The following is a 22,950-nucleotide window of genomic DNA, read 5'->3' as shown; positions in this document are numbered from 1 at the left end:
CGCGGAAACCTGAGGCTACAACAGCACGTTCAGCGGTAAGTGCAGGGGAGACAAAGACAGGGGAAAGGCTGTGTGGAGTGTCGGGAGGCTGTCACTGTAAGCAGGAGGGTTGCAGCAGGCCTCACTGGCGAGATAACATCCGAACAAAGTCTGCATGACCATCCACAACCCCAGCAGGGGGACTGGCCACTGCAAAGGACCTGGACAGTGGAGTGCCCCACGCTGTGTTCAAGGGGGAGCAAGATTAGCATGGCCGGAGGTGACTGACATGGAGTGCGACAGACATGTAATACTTGCATACATGCAAGACGTGTGCACAAGGTTTGCCCTTAAACCATTGCTTACATGACAATAGTTTAGAAACAACTTAAGAGTCCATCAAATAGGGGACTGGTTAAGTGAATTAGGGTACATCTACGTAATGGAATACTACACAGCACTCAAAAAGAACGAAGATGCTCTTTATGTAATACTATTGGGCAATCTCCAACTCATGTAAAGTGAAGAGAGCAAAGTGTGGAATAGTGATGTAATGAGTACATTCGGGTTTAGGGATGGGAAGAATAAATATAGATGACATAAAATTTGAATGCAGGTCTATCTCACTTACCAAAGCCATACCATTCCTCCTACAACCACAGATTATTTAGGAATTTTCCAAGAAACAATACTTGAAAGATCCTGGTGTTTCATGTCCACACAATATTCAGACCACATACTGGAGAATATTTGCCAACATTGACTTTTATTCAAGTGGCTTCCTCTGTCCAAATGCCCTCTATACACCCGGAAAACTGCTCCCACCTCTGTTAAGGCCCTACCCGGCATCCATCTTTACAGTCCTAGGACATGGTGGGCTCTGGATAGGAATTTACTAAATGTTTACCTACACAAAGATGAGCTTGTGAACACGCTCACCGCAGCAGTGTGTCACCAGGCTGCAGCTCAACAATTGAAATAATTGTGTTGCTAGTTTCAGTTTCAAATACGCAGTTAATCAGTTGCTCATTTAGAAAACTGATGCTACCACTCAGTAAGTTTTTATTAATCAGTTACAGGATCTCTAAGGGGCTCGTTAAAATTACGCAGCTCTGCCCAGCACTGTCATTGACAGAGAGAAGTAGATGGAACTGGTACTGTGGGCTACTCTTAAGATAAATGCAGAACAAGACATACCAATGGCAGGACACCTGGGATCGGCTCCATGGCTGTTTTTAATACAGTCAAATGTCACGATGGGCACAGTAAGACAGGGAGCACTTCTGATATGCACAGGATGTTCTGGGCGTTATCCAGCATATTCCTCAGGGCCACTGAAGAGAGGTAAGGTAGTTTGAGAATTTTGTTTTATAAATGAGGACACACGAGACTCACCCAAAGTCACACTGAGTTAGGGTTAAACTGCAGTCCACCTCTGCAGTGTGTTCTATCTGTTCACACCACGGCTGCCTGTGCAGTCCGTCCGTGAGACATGTGGTGCATGCCATAGAATCAATGTTAGAGATCTGCTCCAATTCTCTCATTTTACTGATGAGGAAAACGGAGTTCCAAAGAAGGAATACGGCTTGGGTTTCCTGACTCTTAATCCACAGATCTGTCCATTACATCTTCCACGATCACGCTGTATTCTAAAGATTTTGAAGTAAGCTCTGTAAGGAATTATTTTATAAGAACTTACGGAATGGCAGTTCCTGCAATCTCAAATGGAACCAGAATGGCATTTCAACTCAAAACACCTAGGTTTGAGCACAACGCCAATTATCCTACGACTAGTCTAAAGGCCTGGAGCAATCTTAAAATACTCCAGAGTGCTTCTTAACCCCAATCTCTACAGTGAGGAAACAGCCAACTGAAATGTTCTGCTCACCTCGTGGAGGGCTGTAGACACCGGGCGGTGGGGAGCAGATCATCACGGGTATAGTGGGTGGAAGGGAGGAGGCAAGAGCTCCTTTATGTCATGAAGAGGCACGGGGCTCAAGTAGGGAGGAGTAGAGAGATACTGACCAGATCTGTGTTTTAGAGGCGAGAGGGGGTAAAAGGAGGCCGGCTTGGAGTGACAGAAGATAGACCTACACCAGAGCAGGGTCACAGCTCCCTCCAGTATGCAGGGTGGACTCTGCTAATTAACCCTGGCCTCTTTCTTGATGAGCCCATGGCCAGCCCCATAATCCTCGATCCTAAGGACAGACACTGTGAATAGAGGGTAAACTTGGCAGGTGGAAAGATGCTGTTTGTTCTCTCTGGCTATCTAAATGGCAATTAACAGACCTGAAGCGGAATCCATTTCCTGGCTGCAGAGACAGCTCCTTCCAGCACACTGCAACAGTGTGCTTCTATCACACGAGGCTCTCAAAGAAACCTACTCTTGTAACTAGATGAGGGGTCGGCAAACTTTCCGTGAAGGGCCAGATAGGAAATATTTTGGCCTCTGAGGGCCATATGGACTGTTACAAGAATTCCACTCTGCTGTTGTAGCACAGAAGTAGCCAAAAATAATATGTAAACAAATGAGCGAGGCTGTGTTCCAACAAAACTTTATTTATGGACACGAATTTGAATTTCACATACTTACATACGCCAGGAAATATTATTCTTTTGATTTTTTCCAGCCTTTCAAAAATGTAAAAACTATTCTTAGTTCACAGGCTGTACAAAAACAGGTGTCAGGCAGACAGGCCCACAGGCTGGTTTGCTAACCCCGTCTAGAGTTAGACATTTTTCCACTTCATCTCCAATACGCAGAAGGTGAACTATGTTAGCTGCAAAGGCCACAGCAGCATTATTTTACCTATTCCAGCTGCGACGTTACTTTCATTTCTATTCACTCACTCCATTCAAGCAGTCACTTGGCACCTGCTCGAATTTGGGTACTGTGCAAGATCCTTGGGATACTGAGGGATCATCAGACGCGGCTCTTCTCTCAAGTTCTCACCCTATCCTCTCATAGGATCAGAAGAGATACCTACAGGTGCAGTGAAGTATCAGAGGTGTTTGACGAGATGCTTGTGCTAGACTCTTAGGGCTGCCAGAACCAATCACCACAAACTAGGTGACTTAAACAACAGAAATGTATTCTCCCACAGTCCTGGAAGCCAGAGGTCTGAAATCAACGTGTCGGCAGGGTTGCTTCCTTCTGGAGGCTGTAAGGGACAAGCTGTCCCATGACTCCCTCCCAGCTTCTGGTGGCTGCCAGCAATCCTTGCTTCCTTGGCTTGTAGACACATTGCTCCAGTCTCTGCCTCCATTCTCACATGGCCTTCTGCTTTGTGTCTGTTTCCCCTTCTCTTGTAAGGACATGTAACTGGATTTAGGGCCATTCTAATCCAGGATGGTCTCATCTCCAGATTCTTAACTTAATTCCACCTGCAAACCCTTCTTCCAAATAAGGTCACATTTTCAGGTTCCAGGTATACCTATCTTTTGGGGGGCCACTATTTAACCCATTACAATACTCTCAGAAGGTGCCTAAAAGACATGCTAATGTTATCGTGAAGGAGGTGACACAAACTGGTCCTCAAAAGATGAGAACTGTTGCTCAACAGAAGGACATGAGGGAGGAAGAGGATAACAGGCTCAGGGACCGGCCACACCACAGCTATGGAAGTGTGACCCCACATGCAACAATATAAACAGCAAGCAGCTGAGCCCGGCTGGAGGGCAGGGTGTGAGTGGGAGAGCGTGGGAGGAAGACCAGAGAGGGCAGCAGGGCTTCCATGATGAAGGGCTGTGGGAGTCAAGATCCGGCACTATTAAGCCAGAAGGTTTTGATGGAAGGCCCTGGGATTCTCTTCCAGAGTTAACCCTCTTAACTGTCTCACAGCTCAGAAACTCTTCTCATTAAACAACCAGCATGGTTGGACTAAACAATCTTTAAGAAGCTTCTCCCAATGATGACATTCAGATTTCATGATTAAGGTTTTATGATCTTAAAATAACACACATGCTAGTTTTCCACACTAGTGCGATCACGGACTTCAAGTTCCCCTGGGAAGTGCCTCCTGGTATTACGGGCAGTGCTTATCCCACACGCTCTGCTGCAAGGTGCTGCCCTTGCCTTCCCGGGAAACAGGAATCAAGGAAGAGGGCGTTTTTCCTTCTACAACTACATCCAGACAAGACTAAACCAAGAATAAAAGTCAAGCTAATGATAAGCTCGCTGGTCTCACTGCAACTAGCAAGATTTTAAAAGCAAAACTGTGTACAGAGACAATAATGAAGAAATATACTATTAAAAGGACCCAGCTCCCCCTAAAAGGAGGGAAAATTGTGCAATGAGTGTATGCATTCCATAAAAATAGACACAGGGAAAGCTTTAGAAACCTAAAAACAAACATCAGTGAACCAAGCCACACTTAGAAAAATGAAAGCTGATTTTTATTTTATCATCAACAGCCATTCTTTAAACATGAACATGCATACGTAATACTCTACGCACACATCACAGTTTGTAACGTTAGTTAATAAAGGTTAAACACACAACATACATCCTTACAAAAAAAGTCAAAATGCAAACTTAAAACTTTAAACAAAAGTCTTACTAATTTAAAAAAAGTTTGTGTTGGGTACCATTTGTACAACACAGTTAATTTAAACATTTTCATTTTGGCTGCACATGAAAAAAGCGGCAGTAGAAAATAAAGTCATTGAGGGTTTTTAAATAGCAGAATAGGCAGTTTTGCCATGCAGGAGAAGCAATATTAAATATTAGTTTTCAAAAAAAATCCACATTTAAAAATATTTAGTTCAAGTCACAGAATTTTTCTCAGTAGAGACCCCAATGCAATGCATAATTAGCTGCCTTAGATGGCCTGTTTGAAAGGACAATGTCCCTTCAGAGTATAACTTTACTGATTTTGGCACAGAAAAGAAGTCTTAAGAACAAGAACATGATTAAAAAAGAGGGAGGAGGAACAGAGGACAGAAATACAAAGCAAGAGTAAATGAGAGAGGAATTGCAATCACTAAAAACTGTGCATTCCCAGTCACTGCAGAATACTGTCTTTGTCTACAGCAGGTGCTTGTTCCAGAACTGTTATTGCAGCATAGATTTAATTTGCTTGGAGGTAGTCTCATCATTCAAATGTTTTGTCGTGTACCTAAAAGTAAAAAGGACATCGATTTTAGGGAATTTAAAACGACAACATTACCTGCATTGAGTTCTAAACTACCAAAGATGAGCAACTAGCCAGGGAAGGCACCTCTCACAAATCAGGCCTCCTCCCAGCTTTAACCCTGTTCAGGTTCTGCCTACCTTAGCCTCCCTACCGCTTTTCACACAGAACACCCAACAGCTGCTTACCTTAGCTGTTTAACTACCTCCCTGAATCGATCTGGTTCAATTCTCAAGTAAACAATGAGCTGTGACATGTCACCCACAGGAACTAACTGTTACAGCCAGGAGTCTGCAAATCACGGCCTGCAGGCCACATCCAGCCCACCACCTGTGTTTTTGGTAAAGCCTGTAAGCTAAGCATACTTTACATTTTTAAATAGCTAGGGGAAAAAATCAAAAGAAGACTATTTCATGTTAAGATGTACAATATATGAAATTCAAATTTCAGTGTTTACATAAAAGGTTTTACTGGAATGCAGCCATGCTGATTCCTGTAAGTATTTTCTAGGGTTACTTTCTTGGAACAATGGCAGAGTTGAGCAGCTATGACAGAAACCATGTGGCCCACAAAGCCTAAAGCACGTGCTCACTCTCTGGCCCTTCAGAGAGAACTTCGCTGACCCCTGTTCTATTCTGTATTTAAGTCAGCTCAGCTACTACAGCTGTACCCGTCACATCCCAACACGCTTCAATCCTCTCAGCGCCTTACTTCTAGGCAGAGGTGTTTTGCTATAAAGCATATAAATCCAAATTAAGAATCCAAAAAAGACTCACTAAGAGTGATTATTTTATGAGAAGATTCACCATAGGATTCCTCTACATGGCAGAAATTCAATAAGCAAGCCTACTACGTGTTAGGCACTATTCCAGAGCTTACAACCTAGCAGACAGAGAAAGATGATAACACATGAATACTCCAGAAGGGGTAAACCTAGGAGGAAAGTACTAGACGGGGCCACAGAGACCAGGAAAGAGCAGGTCACAGGGACACTACAGGCCACAGTGAGGAGTCTGGAGATTCTTCTAAGTGCAGAGACGCCAGTGGAGGACATGAAGTGGGGAAGTGCTGTGTGATTTCATTTATGTTTTCAAAGGATCACTCTGGCTGCTGAGGGAGAACCGGAGGGAGCAGAAGGAGAAGCAGAGGGACCAAGCACGGGGCTAGGCTATGACAAAGGTCTGAGAGACAGATGACCAAGGCTTGGACCAGATCAGCAGCAATGGAAATAGGTGCTCAAAAGCTTGACTGCGGGATACATTTTGGAGATAATTTAGACAGAACTTAATGCTGTTTGGTTAATTTGGCTTACAAGAATTTCACAAATAATCTTCAAGGACTATATCATTTTAAGCAGGTACACACAGATAGCCTTTCTGTGTTAAGGAAATTAAAACTCAATTCTTGTTAGGTTCATTTCAAATCAATTTTAAAAACTGAAGGAAGGACCTATACTCAAGTAACTGTTTGGATAGGTAAAGAGACAAAGTATCTGATATACTCTCTACAGTTTTACTTGGAAGTCACTTCCCACTGTTCCCACTTCCCACTGTTCCCACGTTACTCAACAGATCCCAGAGTGCCTGGCACATGACAGGCGCTAAATAAGAATTTGTGGCAGGAACATAAGGAGGTAAGCAGCCAGGCTGGAAATGAAAATCCATAAAGGAATATTAATTAAGAGGTCGGTGACGCAGCAGACTTAAGCCGTGATTCAGTTACCAAGTGCAGATAAAGTATACATAGCTACACATAATCCTACTGATGTCAGGAGAAAAGAATTTTCAACATCCATCCCTTCATTTCTGTTTCCGCCCCCCTCTTTTGTACAACTGGATGATGCAAAGAGCCGAGTAACATGAATAACAAAATTTCCACTACAGAGTACTTAAAAGTATTACTACTCAGCAAGGTACTGTGACCTTGCAAAGTTGTAAGTGCTTTTCTCTCTACTCAGGCACAAGTTCTCGTTCCTTCCATGGGATGTGGTCATGAGTTTCCACGGGTCTCAGATCCTTCCCCAGACAGAGTCAATGGAGGTTATGACATCACCACACTGCATCAGGAAAAGGTCAGTAATGTCTGAGGTATGTGAAAGTAATGTATGAACACGTATGGCATCATTTGACTTTGTGCACAAAAAACAAGTCCTTTCCCAAGTGCATACGACTCTTCTACTGAAGGAAAACTTATTTACCTTTACTCTTAAATTTAATAAAGAAGGCAACTGTCTAGCACTGAACTTTAACCCCCCAGCTCCAGCTCTCTCCTCTTATGCTTAAAGGTATTTGGTTCCATTTCTCCACCTGTAAAATGTAGACATAACTTGTTGCCTTCTCATAATCACATACTGTAAGCTGGAGGTACGACATAATTACTACAGAAAAGCATTCAAAATAAACAATATATATATGCACAATTATACTCACATTTAAAATAGTTTGGTTATTAACTGTTGGCTCTTAGGAAAACTATGGAGTGAACATCTCTAGTAAACTGGCTACTCACTAAAAAAAATAGTAATTCAGCAAAAAGGGGTTCCATTTTGTAGAGGTGTAAATAACAATTAAAACTTGCACAGCACTTTTGGGATTACAAAATGCTTTCTTAACAGTATCTCCTTTGCTCTGAGTGAAGCACTCTAAGGGCTGGTTGATTTAGTTTAAGCAGTGTTTCTCAAAGGATCAGCATTACCTACGTCAGCCGGGGCGTGTATTTAAAATGCAGGTGCCTGAGCCTACGCCAGACCCAAGGAAGAGACGCTCTGGAGGTGGTGTCCTGGGAGTGTGCATCTTTCATATCCACCCAGGCGATTCCAAAGCACACTGAAGTTCAAGCACATAGCAAACTTAAGGCTCAACAGTGTGACATCACGTATTTGGGATTTCAAGAATGAAATCCTGAATTTGAAAAAAGGCTCCAACATTTACTTAGCTGTATAATCTTTAGTCTCTCCAGATCTTAAGGTAACTCTTTTGTACAACGGAGACACCTCCAACACCCCATAGCCACACCTGCCTCACAGAGTTATCTGTGGTGAAGATAAGTCCTACATATAAAATTGCGCTGGACATTGACAGTGATATAAAAATGTTACTAATTATAACCACCACTCCACAGCATCAACTAAACTAATTAGCCTTATAGAACTTTCCAGGTGAAAAAATAAGAAGCAGACACAGAATATGGTCACTAAGAATACAGACAGTTCAAGAGTTGTCACTGCAAAAAACCTTCATTTTCGAATTTTTAGTTTTTATAAATATATATACTTTTAATATATATACGTATTTTTTTGCTGAGGAAGATAGGCACTGAGCTAACATCTGTGCCCGTCTTCCTTTATTTTGCATGTGGGATGCCAGCACAGCATGACTTGATGAGCAGGTATGTAGGTCTGTGCCCAGGATCTGAACCCGCAAACCCCAGGCTGTGGAAGTGGAGCATGCAAACTTAACCACTATGCCACTAGGCCAGCCCCTCCATTCTATATTTGAAAAGAAAACCTAAGGGAAGTGCCGACAGCTCCCGCCTCACTGCTGCTTCTCCTCCCCTCTCCCTCACAGACTGCTGCGTGGAGCCCTCAACTCCATCGCTCACTCACTGCCACTGCCCTCTTCTGCCCCAACTCTAGAGAAAAAGACATTGACCTCCCTTTACACTCTAAAAAAGAAAAGTAAACTCTTGGGTTTTTAAATTAATGTTTTAAGCATAGTCCCTTCAAGGTAAAGAAATAACACTAAAACCTTCTGAATCTCAATTCTCTCTTAGTTGTTAAAAAAGATTTCCTGTCACTTGCCGGCTTCAGAGTCTAACCAATCCAAAAGAAAAGGGCTTGGGAGAAGTCAGGCTGCCTGGACCCAGTGGGCGTTCGTTGAGAAGGGGACCAAGTAGGAAAGATTCACACCACCATAAATACTGGTAAAAACCAATGCAGTTTGCATTGCGAAAACCTCAGGAGTAAAAAATTCTAAAAAGTAGACTTGGTTGAAATGGATGAAATAGCGTAACATTGTAAGAATTTTTAATTGCTTTACTATGTCCCTTAATCTTTCTGATGTGCATTTAGATCATTTAGGTTATCGCTGCTTACAGAATAGTTCTCATAACCTTAATAAAATCATTTGATGGTTCCACTCAGCTGAAATGACGCAGCCTAGATTTCACTTTATGACGTACCAGGTGCGACTAAGTATTCAAGAGGAATACAATCTGTTTTGCTCACAAAATATGCGGGGAATATAATAGTGAATTGGAAATCACTTCATTCTATTCTGTGAACTACAATGCACTGCAGTGAAACGCAAAGATGGCCTGTGGCCTCAAAAAGTCACTATATAAATATTTCTGTGTTCATATAATTTTTGTGCTTAAACCCCAAATAATCAAGTAATGAGCAAATCATCTTGTATGTTAGGGAAATTATATCACCAATTAAATCTCTGTAGTCAAGATGTTATAATGTGTTGAGATTTTCATTTAAAAATATTCCTTCATTCTTAGCTAAATCAAATAGTCTATGCTGAGAAAAGACCTCAAATAATGACTGTTTTTTCACTAGACAAAATATACAAAAATAATAGAGATGTGTATTTCTGAACACAGAAATGTAATTACACTACATTAAGGGAAGAGAGTTAGCTGTAAAACAGTTTGTATGGTATTATTTTGTGAAAGGATAACTGCTATATAAACCTATGACTACCTTTAAGTGTAAAGAAAAAACCTCTACAAGAACATATACCAAAATGTTAACAGCACTTTGTTCCAAAATAGTGAGATAATATGACTTCTTTTTCTTTAAATGTTCCTGTATTTGATGAATTTTATTTATAATTAGCATGTATTACTTTCATTAAAAAATAAACGATAAGCATCTCTGCTTTAAGAGAGGCAAAAAATGAAAGCCAAAATCTTCAGCAAAGAAACAAAACTGCTACTCTCACTTATGTAAACAGACACACACACCACTTCATTATAAAAATCCTGTAACCAACATTTGAAAGCAAGATTACCAGTGAGCAAAACAAGATCTTTGCATTTCTACATGCAACATTCACGTTCACATCCTTTGCGCTATTCACATTTGGAAGCATTTTCTTACGTAAACTTTTCCTATACACATGCACATGTACATATACACACCTGAGAGCATTGAGAAGACCTTCTACACTATTAGGAGGTTGGTCCTTAAGAACTTTGATACAACCTTTCATCTGAGGAAAAAAGGAAACAGAAAAGGTGAAACATCTTTCTTTTCATCTAACATTCACTTTCAAAACAGTAATACTTAAACTAGCACCATAATTACAGAACTCATAAGAAATTACACATTAGAAATGTCAAAATAATTATTCTTAGAACAGGAAGAAAAAAAATCTACCCAAGTGTTGTTATTTTCAGTTTGTCAGCCAAACAAAACTTCCTGAGAACCCAATCAGTCAAACTGAAGCACCACCCACCCACATGAGAAACTAAGGGTCAGCGAAGGGAAGACTTCCTGGAAAAGGTGTTGAGTAACATTGGAAAGGACAGAATGGACACGCTGGCAAGGAAAAGAGGCAGACAAACGCCATAACAACAATAATGACGTACATCACACACAGAGGACAGAATTCTGCAGGGCTGAGACGACTCGCACAGGGGAGCGTACAGGGGCCTGGAAAGCCATGAGCACTCATGTGGAACTGATGGGGACGGCAGCAGGGGCTTGTCACAGGCTATTAAACAAGGGAACAACTCAACGAAGATGGTACATAAGGAAGATGAGCCTGGTTATTGTGAAAAACCACAGCATAGCAGAGATACCACAGGCTTTGGAAGCCATGGAGATGTGAGTTCAAAATCCCGCTCTACCATTCACTAGCAACTATACTACTTCATTTCCCTAAGCTTTAATTTCTCTATTAGTACGAGGGAGATAACACCTACATCCTATGAGTATTTTCAGAGTTAAATGGGAGAACAAATGCAAAATTCCTGGGACCCAGTAATCACTCAATAAATACTAACTCATTTCTCTTTACATAGGATGGCTATGAATGAAGGCAGGAAGACCAGCTAGCAATAAGCAATCTACCTATGAAATGCTAAGAGCCTGAACTAGCTGTGAAAGGGAAACTGGACACAATTCTCACCAAACACTGGTGATAATTCTGATGAACCAGATGTGACAAGGTGAGGAGAGAAATGACAAAACAGAGAAACCCAGGCTATAGCCACAATTTATGATGATTGAGGGGAGGAGGGAAAATATGTAGTTTTCAACTTTCTTCACTGGAGCACCTCTACTGACTTTTAATATACACTTTTGTTTGAAATGGGCTTTAGCCAAAGTAATGAAAGGATACAATAAAAAAAAATTTCGTATGCCTGATTATCTATTTACGTTGCCAAATATGCAGGACCACTTATGAGTGTGAGGTTTCCCTACATGGAGATACTCTGAAAAACAATACAGTTATCCTTCAATCATTTTACATCTGTATACAGGCTGTAAATAATACTGCAAGAGAGTAGAGGAAACCAAAATCCACCACTATCACAAACTATAAACCTGAGTTCTGCAACAGAGTGCAGTCTGCCAGCTCTTTAAATAAAAGTCTATGATTTCCATGTATGGAAATTATTGGGAATTATATAAAACAATATAACTTACATCAATTTTTGAAGTTTTGGCAAATGCTCCCACTGGATGTACATGGTCATAGAGTATTATGACACCCACCATTACCCTCAAGCAGAATGACACTGTCTCTTCATTTGTAAATCTGCTTCTGTATTCCCTGGAGGGTAGAAAAGATATGGATGGATGAAGCACATCACAAACTAATGAGCTGATTCAACTCTCAGCTGATGCTCAAAGACGTTATCCTGTTGATCTCTAAAAGAGAGAACATTGTGCACCACCTCCTTCTCTGCATGAGATTCCCAGAGAAATGAGGTGGGTGGAACAGCTATCATTTACATATTCTGGTCTCTATACACACCTTAGTATGCTACCCATTCTGCCTGCAGGGGTCAGACAATTTTAGAGAAATTAAAAGTAGCCCCAAAGTACAAGTTGGGGATGGGCGCTTTGTAAAGGCTATTATGATTACTATGATGAAAAAAGTTACTAGCTTAACAGAGCAAGTATTTTTGCAATTTAGGGGCGATCTTGATCTAAACACATTATTGTATTACTGAGTTTTAATTTGCTAAAATTTAATCATATTCTTCTCTCATTTGGGAAAAAGAAAATAGAACTTTTGTCTATACAGAAGGCAGCATGGCATGGCAGAAAGTCCAGAACAAAAACAGAGACATCCAGGCACATGTGTGGGGTCATCCACTGTGCATTAGTCCCTCCATTTCCCAGGAGGTTGCTCCCCTAATTGGAATGATGATGACGCTGAGTAGTTGCCCTCTTACTTCATAAGGTTTTCCAGTAAGATGATGTATATTATAGTGCTTTGGAAAATAAAAAGCTCCACAAAAACAAAAGTTATCTAGTAAAACCATATATTATTCAGGAATCCAGGAGAGATTTTTTTCTGCCTGCTGTCAGGAAAATCCAGCCAGAAAACTTTGTGGTGTACACCATAAATGGTTTGAGGGAGAGGAGAAACCCAGAAGAGAATTTAGGTTAGTGTTCAAGAAAAAAATTGAAGACTGAGAACTAATACTGAGAGAAAAGGACAAGGAGAATAACTCTAACTCTCTAGCAAACAGGCAAGCTTCTCTAGTGAAAAGGGAGAGAGAATGGTTATGAGAAGCATAACCAAAACTCATCCCCCACACCCAAAAAAGCTCCACAAAATCCCCATTCCAAAGAGTTTAAGTTAGTCTGACTGGTCTGAGGCACCTGAAAACCAGCTGTACTTCATACCTAACCACAAGCTACATTAAGCTGTCAAATTATTTTAATTTTGTTCATATGTTAACATTGGATACGTGAGATATACTTGATTTCCACCTTCCAAATATGACATATTCATATCTGGACAAACATTTCAACATGAAAGTTAAAGGGAAAAAGATCAGCTGATACTCACGGTGTTTCAAGCATGACTCTGCATACACTAGCCATGGTGCTTAGACAATCTGTGGTATTTTCTATCGGTAAATTTTTATTCTGTAAAGTGTATGGAAAACAAAAAAAGTAAAAGTGACCAACAGTTATTACTTATGCAGAATTTAAACTCAGCATAACACGAAAAATTAGCAACTTTAAAATCTGGTTCCTTCGGTCAATTTTGTAAAATGTGCACTGGATTCCGGGGACTGTTCTGAGCTCTAGGGAAACAGCTAGGATCAAGACAGCCAAGACCCTATTCTCCCAAGAGGCGCTTACATTCTAGCTGGACGGAAACAACTGCAACATGCAGACCGGGCCTCACAGGCCATGAGGTATATGGATTTTATCCTAAGGGTATTGGGATGTCACTGCAAACATCTTAGGCAGAGGATGAAGGGAATGTGGTTTATGTTTTAAGATTATTTGGCTGCTCTTTAGAGAAGAGATTACAGTGGGGCAAGAGTGGAAGAGATAAGAACAGTCAGACATGAACACAGTACTCCAGGTGAGAGGATGGTAGACTGATCTGGAGAGGTAGCAAGACAGGGGTTAAGTTTTCAGATTCAGGGTGTATTCTGGAGGGAGAGCCACTAAGACTGTCTGATGGAGTGGATATAGGGGATGAGATAAAGGAAAGAATTTAGAATTATAACCCTTATTTGCTTGTACAGTGTTACTGTTAGTTGAGAAAGGAAAGACTGGAGAAAGGGCAGAGTTGGTGGGGGAAAAAAATCAAGACTTCAATTTGGTCATGATACCGATGAGGTGTCAACAATACAACCAAAGAGACTGCAAACAGGCAGGTAGATGTGCACATGTGGGCGTCAGGGAAGGGGACACGACTCAGTGTATACACTGGGAGTCTATCAGCTTAGGGATGGGACTTAAAAGTCATGAGACTTGCTGAGGTCATCATGTATGCAGACAGGCAGGAGAGTAACAAGGCAAAGAACAACATCCTAGACAAGGCTTACCTCGGAGACAAATTTTGTCGTGGCATCACTTAAGGTTTTCAGCATTGGGGTTGCCTCAGCGTAAAACAAAGACATTCGATTTGCCAATTCATTATTTACTTCATTTTCTCCTTCTGCCTATGTGGAAAATATGAGTACTTGGCATCAGTTCATAAAGTATTAAATATACTAACATTTATAAAAGAACCTAGGCAGAGTGCCTGTCTCATTAACGCTTGTTAAGTTAATCTAATAAATACTCTTATATTTTAGACCCTCAAGTACACATAATACTTAAATATTCTTTGAGAACACAAATACTAAAAATGACATTAAGCAATTTTTTAAAAGATTAACCTTTAAAATATTTTAAATGATATTAAGCAATTAAATAAAACCTTGATGGGCTGCCTAACGTATAAAAGGGATTGTTCTAAATTCCATGGAAGATAGGAAGATGACTGACATTGCACCCTGCCTCCACTGGGAACACACAAGAATCCACACTGCAACCACAATAACATGCTAAGAGATAATGATGGAAAAGGCGGGTGACAGAAACATTAAGTTAGATAGACTGGAAGAAACTAAAATGGACGCACAGAAGAGTCAGGCTTTGGCAAGTGAAGATGGGCAGGTAAACAACGTATTCCAACCAGTCAAGGGGAGGAGCATGTCTTCCAATGACTTAGCAGAATGTAATTCCGTGTAATTCAATGTATTCAGTGTAATAAGGGACAGCAACTAGTGAAAGATAAGGTTGGGAAGGAAGATTAGGGTGAGACTATAGCTTAAGTTCGTATCTAAGTACGGGGAGCCACTTAGAGTGTCAGAAGAAAGGAATAAGAAATGAAGTCTTTTTTTTTGGGGGGGGGGTAAGATTAGCCCTGAGCTAACTGCTGCCAGTCCTCCTCTTTTTGCTGAGGAAGACTAGCCCTGAGCTAACATCCGTGCCCATCTTCCTCTATTTTATATGTGGGACGCCTACCACACCATGGCTTGCCAAGTGGTGCCACGTCCGCACCTGGGATCCGAACCGGCGAACCCCGGGCCGCCGAAGCACAACGTGCGCACTTAACCACTGCACCACCAGCCGGCCCTTCAATTTTCTAAAGAAACTTAACTGACGACAGTGGGCAGACTGTACCAAAAAGGAAAAGACTCTAGGTCAGAAAATAAGTTCTACTGCTACAGAATGATTGCCAACAGGAGAGTGAGAATTAGGCTCTCAACTGAGATAGAAGTATTAAGAGATGAAGAGGGGGACAGGGAAGAGATCTGAGAGAGATTTCACTTGACAGTGACTGGATTTACTTATAATTACTGAAGGCTAAACACAGTACAAAGATGACTTTAACGTCTTTGGCCTTGAGTGATGGCAGGATGGCTGTCATAGAGGACTGGTGTTTTGCTTTTACTTATTTTACATGGTGGGTATAAAAAAGACAGACGATAAGGTCAGCCTCACAGCAGGACTTGGTCTATGCAAAACCAAACTGATGCAAACAACAAATGCTTCATGGAAGACAAATCTTTCCTCCAACCCAGAGCCTATCTTAGAGAAACCACTTCAGAAAATATTTTTTCAATGAAAAAAAAATGAACAGTATCCTTTGGTACTTTTTTCCAACCTCTTATGCCACCTACCACTCCTTGCATATTTACATATTTCTTTATTAAACTATCTACTTGAGGCTAGGGCTGATCCTAGAAATTTCTCTATTTTTCACACCTATTAGTATGATATAGGTCCTCAAAATACCTAGAGAAAAAGATAACACTTTCTCCTTATTTAAGGTTTTATTCGTGGCATGTGACTCCTTGGAGGTAGAAACGGGTATTAAATAGCTTAAGATGAGAAGTCAAGAGACTAACAAGCCTAAGGAAATGAGAAGAGATGCTATGCTAGACAAGGAACGGGCACAGAAGCCATTTTCTCAAAGAACCAGATTGGGCACAGAAGTGCTCAAAGTCCATGACCTTGCTCTCCCCCCTTGCCAATGTTAGTACTTCTATCCCAGGTCAGTTTCTCTCTAGAATTCTTCCATTCTAAGAACATGGGGACAAAAAACTCATAAGTACTAACTCACAAAATTTTTGTGCAGTTAAAATGGGAATATAAAGAGAAATTTTATAACTATCAATGTTATACAGACAAAAAGCAATTTCATTGAAGTAGTCATGGGAATTTAACAGACTAAGTAGAAAAACAGGTAAACACCATATGGTTTACTACATTTTGCTCTTTCTTCCCACAGCTGTGGTTGCCCATAATTACTAACTTTATTACTAGCTTTAACTTTATCTGAATGAATGAGCAAATGAACAAATAAAAGAATAGACAATAAATAAAGAGCTGGGTTATTATTACCACCCAGTAATTCAAAGCATTAACTTACTGGAACATTATTAATCCTCATACGACTCAACGTTCTTCTATAATAGCTGAAATCATTCTGTATGGCAGGATTTGTCATCTACAGAAGACATTTGTGAAAGAAAAAGGTATTATGTATAAATGATAGTGTAAAAATTAAGTGAAAAATCTACTAAACACAGTTTTAATCAGTTAAGTAACATTCCCTAATTTGTAATACCATTTTAAGAACTAAAACTGGTATCCTCTAAGATGGCTCTTCACACTTAAATTATTTAACACTTTATTCAGTCCTTACTGAACATATAAAATTGTGCAGACTATTTTTTTTTGTCACAGTCAGTATACTTTCCTTCTTTCAATAATTTCAGGTAATAATACTAAAAGATTGTTTACCAAAAAACATTATTTCCAAATAAGAACAAAAAGGAATACGTAGGCACTAGTTTTGAATTATTACAATAAAAGCATGTATATATGGTCAACAGAGCAACTGAACAGACTAAAATTTTATATACAAGCCACTTGTACATTAATAAGAGAACGGTGGTCTATGATAGAATCATGAAATGTTGGACTTATGAATTCAGCTCTTCCATTATCTAGACAAGGAACTTGAGGCCCTGAAAAGTTAAAGGACCTGCCTTATGATTGGATCCTGTGATGGAGCCTGAAGTGGAACTCAGGGCTCCTGATAGGAAAGCCAGTGCTTATTTCTTTACACTCACTCTTTCTAACAATAGGACGTTTATACATAGATAGATAGGAAAAGAGAAAGGGAGAGAGAGAGAAAGAGAAAGGGAAACAACGAGAATGAGAGAGAGGGAAAGAGAGAAGAGAGGGAAAGAGAAAAAAAATACCCTAACATTTTTATATAAAAGAATATTGGGAAAAAATTAGAGATGAGCAGGAAAGAAAAAAATATTAGAAAAAGTCAGTATTATTTCAGAGAAGATTTTTGAAACAAAGTCAAATGAAGACCGAATATTCAGTCATTTGCTATTTGCTATGCATATATCAAGAGATCTGCACAATGTTTACATCCAGTTTTCCATTTTTAAGGATCAGTAGATATCATTTAAACACATTTTAACAAGGTCTCCAGGCATTTCCTCCCAGTGTGCACTGAAAGACTCATGATTTTCCTAACAATCAGGGCCAGCAGAAAATCTCACCTTGAGTTCATCAAACCGGAGTGTAAAATGAAGAATTTCTGCAAACTGTTTAGCAAGAGCCTGCTCTCGCTCTAGATGCTGGGTAGGGGAGTATGGGGTACTCGTCAAAGCTCCCAGAAGACCTCTTAATGCTGCTTCTAAAGAACAAAAGATAAAATTGTTAAGTTGTTTGTATCTCTCTGATATTTGTTTATTAAAAAGTGAGCAATTTATAAATGTAATTTTGCTTCCCATAAAAGTAAGATCTCTTTAAAAGCCACACTAGCTAAATATAATCACTACAACTGAATACCATTTAACAGAATAAAAGCCTTAAAGAGACTAATTCAACTTTATAATTCTGTAAACCCAAATTCAAAATAATGCAGAAAGTGAATTTGAATTAAACACCAGGATCAAAGGGCAAATTTTATATTACTTTCACCATTCTACACAGTGTTGATTTTTATGAAATGGTACTTGTTACCTATAGCTGAGTAACTTCAAAATGGCTTTGGGTCCACAATCAAATCTGTACATGGCTATGAACAAATTACCAACTTGTCATACTTTGAATATGCTATTTATTTATAAACACAAACTTTCTTTCAGCTACTAAAGGACACAAAATACTTGGTTTAATTAGCTTCCTGAGTGTCTTAGAGCTTGGTATTTCAGGACCTTAATATAAACATTCTAATGCATTACATAAATAAAATGGTCCCACTGAAACAAGTGTTATTTTTGGAATGCCAGACTAATAAATATTGTGTTTAAAAATGAAAATACTAATTTTTCACTTCAAAAAAATTACAGAAATCAAAACTAATTCTGATACATATTACAGAATCAGAAAAAAATGCTAGATTCTATTCAGAGAAAACAAGCTTACAGAGTTAGACAACAATCTGACAATAACGAACAAATGTCAAATTAACAAACAAATATTAATGATCATAAATTTATGTGAGATCATCAACTCAACTTAAAGAAAACCAGCTCTACTATTTATGAAGACCTAATTATGAATAACACCATACTATGCGCTTAACCTAGTCTCTCATTTAACTTTCACCATCAACTATTATGTGGCATTACAGATGGGTACACTGAGTTTCAAAGAGGTTAGACCCCAAAGATATAGCTAGTAAATGCCAGGTGTTTCTGACTCCACAGCTCTAGTTTTTCCACCATAATAAACTGTGTCTCTCATATAAAGCAATATTCTACCTAGCCTTCTGCAATCTTAAAAAATAATAATTTATGGATTATCACCAATAGTAGGCGCTTCTCATGCGTCTATCATGCGCCAGGTACTGAGCCAGGCACTTCAGAGACATTATCTGTAATCCACATGGTAACTCCAAATGATAGCTATTATCTTTTCTTAATAGAAAGTCAGAAAATATATTGACTGTCTACTACAGGCCAGGCATAGGGGAAAAAACAGAGATGAAGACAGACAAGCCCTATGCCCTCATGGAGCCTAATTACAGAGAGAGAAGAAAGACAAATTATTACAGTTGTCATATGTGTTAAGAAGGAGAAGTACACAGTACAATAGAAAGGTATAAAAATGAGGCCTTACCTAGTTGAAGGTTCAGGAAAAGACCTCCCTGAATAAGTGACATCTGGGCTGAGAGTGGAGTGCACTAAGGATGAGCAAGAGTTTGCAAAAAGACAGGGCGGGGAGCCAGATCCTGAACTGAGCAGAGCAGGACATAGTAGAGGAACTGCAAGAAGACCAATACAAGTGGAAGAGAGAGGGCCAAAAGGAGAGGAACCTAAGACTGAAATAATATGCAGATAACTTGTGTGCTATATGAAACACCCTAGCCTTGTCATCCTAACGTCCCTGCAAAAACTATTTAAGCATGGTATTGATATCATCAAATTAGCATTTAAAAACTCCACTTCATCTGCAATGTGGAGAATGGATTAAGGAGTATGGATGGCTTATAGAGGTGCAAGACAGCATGTGAAGAAGATCAATTAAGAGAAGAAACATTTTTTGGCTATTTTGAAAAATGATTCACTTCTCTCAATATTTATTCCACATGTCAGTGTTAATGTAAGTGGAAAGCAAAGTTTGAGAAATATGGCAACATCAAAAACCATTTTTAAAAAGCCCAAAACATCAGCACTGTTACAGGCTGTTAAAGAAAAAAAGAAATGAGCATTTCCACGGTTTTATCAAGCCTCAGGTTAATTCCGCCATTCACAGTGTTCTACCACTTTGGGGAATGGGAGACCCCCTCCAAGGGGTAGAGTCAGGTCTCTTGGCTGAGTTGGGATGGCCAATGACCATAGTTGGAGAACGTCTGTCCATGAATGGCTGAAGCCCTCAACAGTAGACCTATAATAGGGAAACTCCAGATGCGAACACTGTTTATCTGCCTTTGAAGCAGCTAGATCAGCCTCTTACCTTGGAGGCCTCTGCTGATACAAGACAGTCCTACCAGCCTACAATGCCCTGAGTCAAGAGAGGAATCAAAGACTGAGGATCCCAGAAAGTGGCCCAGGTCTCTGGCTGAGTTGGAAAGAAAGGGAGGTCAAAGAAGAGATGGCATAGAGACTGCTCTCTCTGATGAAGCTCCTAAAACAAAATCACATGGTTATGATTCGCAGAAAAGGTAAATGACAAGGAGGAAATTAATGGACTGCTAAGCCCTAATTTCTGGAAGAAATGAGCTGGTAGAGCAGTGCAGACACCAAAGTTATATAAGAAGGTTGCAAAGAAAAGAACTGGGAGAAATAATAAAGACAGATTAGGCCAAAAGGTAGAACAAGAAGGGAAAACAACTGGCTGACTGGGAAGAGAAGGCCTTTGCAGAAAGTTGCCCTTTAAGAGACAAGAGCCATTTATTCTCCACTGCCACCCATTTACTATCAAAGACCAGTCCTTGACTCCTCAGAAGAAAATCCAAAGGATGTGAACTGTAGGGGATTGAAAACACCAAGAGACATGACCACAATTATTGTGGGCACTTTGGGACCTTGTGAGTAGATTTTGATAAAGTTAGCCCAGTGAAAAGGAGTCAACATGTTGGAGAGACTCACTCATTATGACTCCTAGAGGCGGTCCCTACAGCCAAGTCCCTAGAACAGGAGGAAGACTGAGGAAACACAAAGCAGTTTGTCACACAACCCTCCCTCAGGCAGCCACCTCAACTGGGAAGGCCTCAGACTGAAACAAGCAAGTATCTGATGTTTCCCAGGCCCGCAAGTTTCAACCCTGTCGGCAAAGCTCAGAATCTTCCAAATTAGTCAAGTGATCCCTTCCCGATGCCTCTATAAATATGCAAATTGGCAAGGGATCAGAGTCCCTCTTCTAGATTGCACCCCATGGTACATCTGTAGTGCTCAGGCCAAGCAACAATCTCCTTGGGATTGGAAGATCATGAAGGACCATGCACATCATCATAGCTGTGTGGTTCTCTGTGTGCTATCTGTGGTGCTTAACCTCATCTCAGGCTCAGCAGAGAGGTAGGAAGAGAAGAGAAGAGACAAGAGAGGTTTAGTGGTATATAAAGCAGAGGGCTCAACAGACTGGAGGTGATAGGATACTCGAGCTCAGAGAATTTAAGTGATGTGACTAAGACCACACAGCTAATAAGCAGCATACCCAGAATTCAAACATAGGGCACTATGCATCCAAAGCCTAAAATCCATAATTATTGCTTCTCCTACATACCCAACACATATTTGCTAGATCAGATGTGTATAATCATTAATCCATCATGCATTCACTCACTCATTCATTAAACAAACACTGAGTTTCTATCATATGCAAGCAAGGATATGCATCATGTCAGCAAGGAAACTGGAAACATTATTAACCAGGTTATTGGCCAAGAGATCTTAAATTTGTACTTTGCTCCTAACTTTACAGAAGCCCCTAGACTACAAAAATGAAATATATTACACAAGGCTCCCACATGACAGCATAACAATTGATAGCTTTTTGCTATCAACTGCCCTATTACTATATGCCTCTGCTGAAATGCAATACAACACCGTGATGGAACACACACCACTAGCCTGTTTTAACTCCAATAGTTAAAATATAAGAAAACATGTAAAGCCTGATTGGTTTGGCCTATTAATTATTCTTTTTTTACTGGCAAATGCTAAGAGACCAAGATAAGCTTGAATAGGACCCGAGCATCAGCCAAAGCAATTTAACTTCAAATGCAGCTAGGAATTAGCAACAAAAGAAAAACTCTAAATAAGTAGGAGTCAAGAGAACCAAGATTAAAAGACGTAGGCTCTCTGAGGTTACAAGGCTACAGACCACGGAGAAATTTGATTGAAACCCAAATAGTATGAAAGAACTGATTGTCATGCTTGGGAAAATAACTTACAATTCTTATTTCTAGTAAGAAAGACAGTTTACACAAACACTTCTATCTCCACTATTATTTGTGTTTTTTTTTTTTTTTTTTTTTTTAGTAATTTATCTCTTTCTCCTACACAGATATAATCCTGTTGAAGGCAGGGATCATTCTTATAATTCAGTTGTGTTTTGTTTTGTTTTGTTTTTAAAGATTGGCACCTGGGCTAACAACTGTTGCCAATCTTTCTTTTTTTTTTTTCCCCCTGCTTTATCTCCCCAAACCCTCCCGTACACAGTTGTATATCTTAGTTGCAGGTCCTTCTAGTTGTGGGATGTGGGACGACGCCTCAACGTGGCCAGACGAGCGGTGCCATGTCTGCGCCCAGGATCCGAACCCTGGGCCGCCGCAGCGGAGCGCACGAACTTAACCACTCAGCCACGGAGCCGGCCACTATTTGTCTTTACATTTAACAGTTTGTACTGCATCTAAGAAAATAGAGCCATTCTCTTACTTTTTTCTAAAACATAGGCATTTTTTTTAAAATAGAATTTTAATTTTAAAACAGTCACACAAATGGCCAAGTAGCTAATATAAAGGTATAAGAAGGGCAAGATGCAAAAAACTAACAAGTGATAGGGACCTCCTGCCAACTAGAAAGCACATGTCCTAACTAATAAGCACAGAGATGGTTTGCCACTGAGCTCTGGCAAAATGAGACGCAGATCAACTGATCAATTGTTGCCTAAGCTACTGATTTTCCCAAAGCAACTGCAGACTTCAAAAAAACAAGAGAATATAAAACTCGAATAATTACCAATTTTTAAACCTGGCAACTAATTAGGAATTTTTGCTTTTTCCCTTTCCTGGGAAAAATGATTCAGAGATGAGAATTGTGCCTTCTATACAATAAGTAAGCAAAGTTGGAATTCCCTTGTTGGAGAAGGAAGAAGGCAGAGCAG

The 22,950-nt window shown here is 40.0% G+C and overlaps 1 protein-coding gene across 8 annotated transcripts in view; it reads right to left on the bottom strand.

Moving 5' to 3' along the window:
• Positions 1-4,361: 4,361 nt before the first annotated feature.
• CYRIB (CYFIP related Rac1 interactor B) overlaps positions 4,362-22,950 on the bottom strand; it is a 153,328-nt gene continuing 134,739 nt past the window's right edge. For all 8 annotated transcript variants that reach the window (XM_046642332.1, XM_046642333.1, XM_046642334.1 and 5 more), the window contains 7 exons: positions 17,676-17,812; positions 16,523-16,600; positions 14,145-14,261; positions 13,148-13,227; positions 11,770-11,896; positions 10,257-10,327; positions 4,362-5,096 (listed from right to left, as the gene is read on the bottom strand). In XM_046642332.1, coding sequence (XP_046498288.1) covers positions 5,033-5,096; positions 10,257-10,327; positions 11,770-11,896; positions 13,148-13,227; positions 14,145-14,261; positions 16,523-16,600; positions 17,676-17,812 — 674 coding nt within the window. In that variant the 3' untranslated portion in view covers positions 4,362-5,032. The remainder of the gene's footprint in view (positions 5,097-10,256; positions 10,328-11,769; positions 11,897-13,147; positions 13,228-14,144; positions 14,262-16,522; positions 16,601-17,675; positions 17,813-22,950) is intronic.

This window comes from Equus quagga, chromosome 16 (genome assembly GCF_021613505.1).
Source record: "Equus quagga isolate Etosha38 chromosome 16, UCLA_HA_Equagga_1.0, whole genome shotgun sequence".
NCBI classification, from domain to species: domain Eukaryota; kingdom Metazoa; phylum Chordata; class Mammalia; order Perissodactyla; family Equidae; genus Equus; species Equus quagga.
This window is presented reverse-complemented; position numbering and strand designations above follow the sequence as displayed.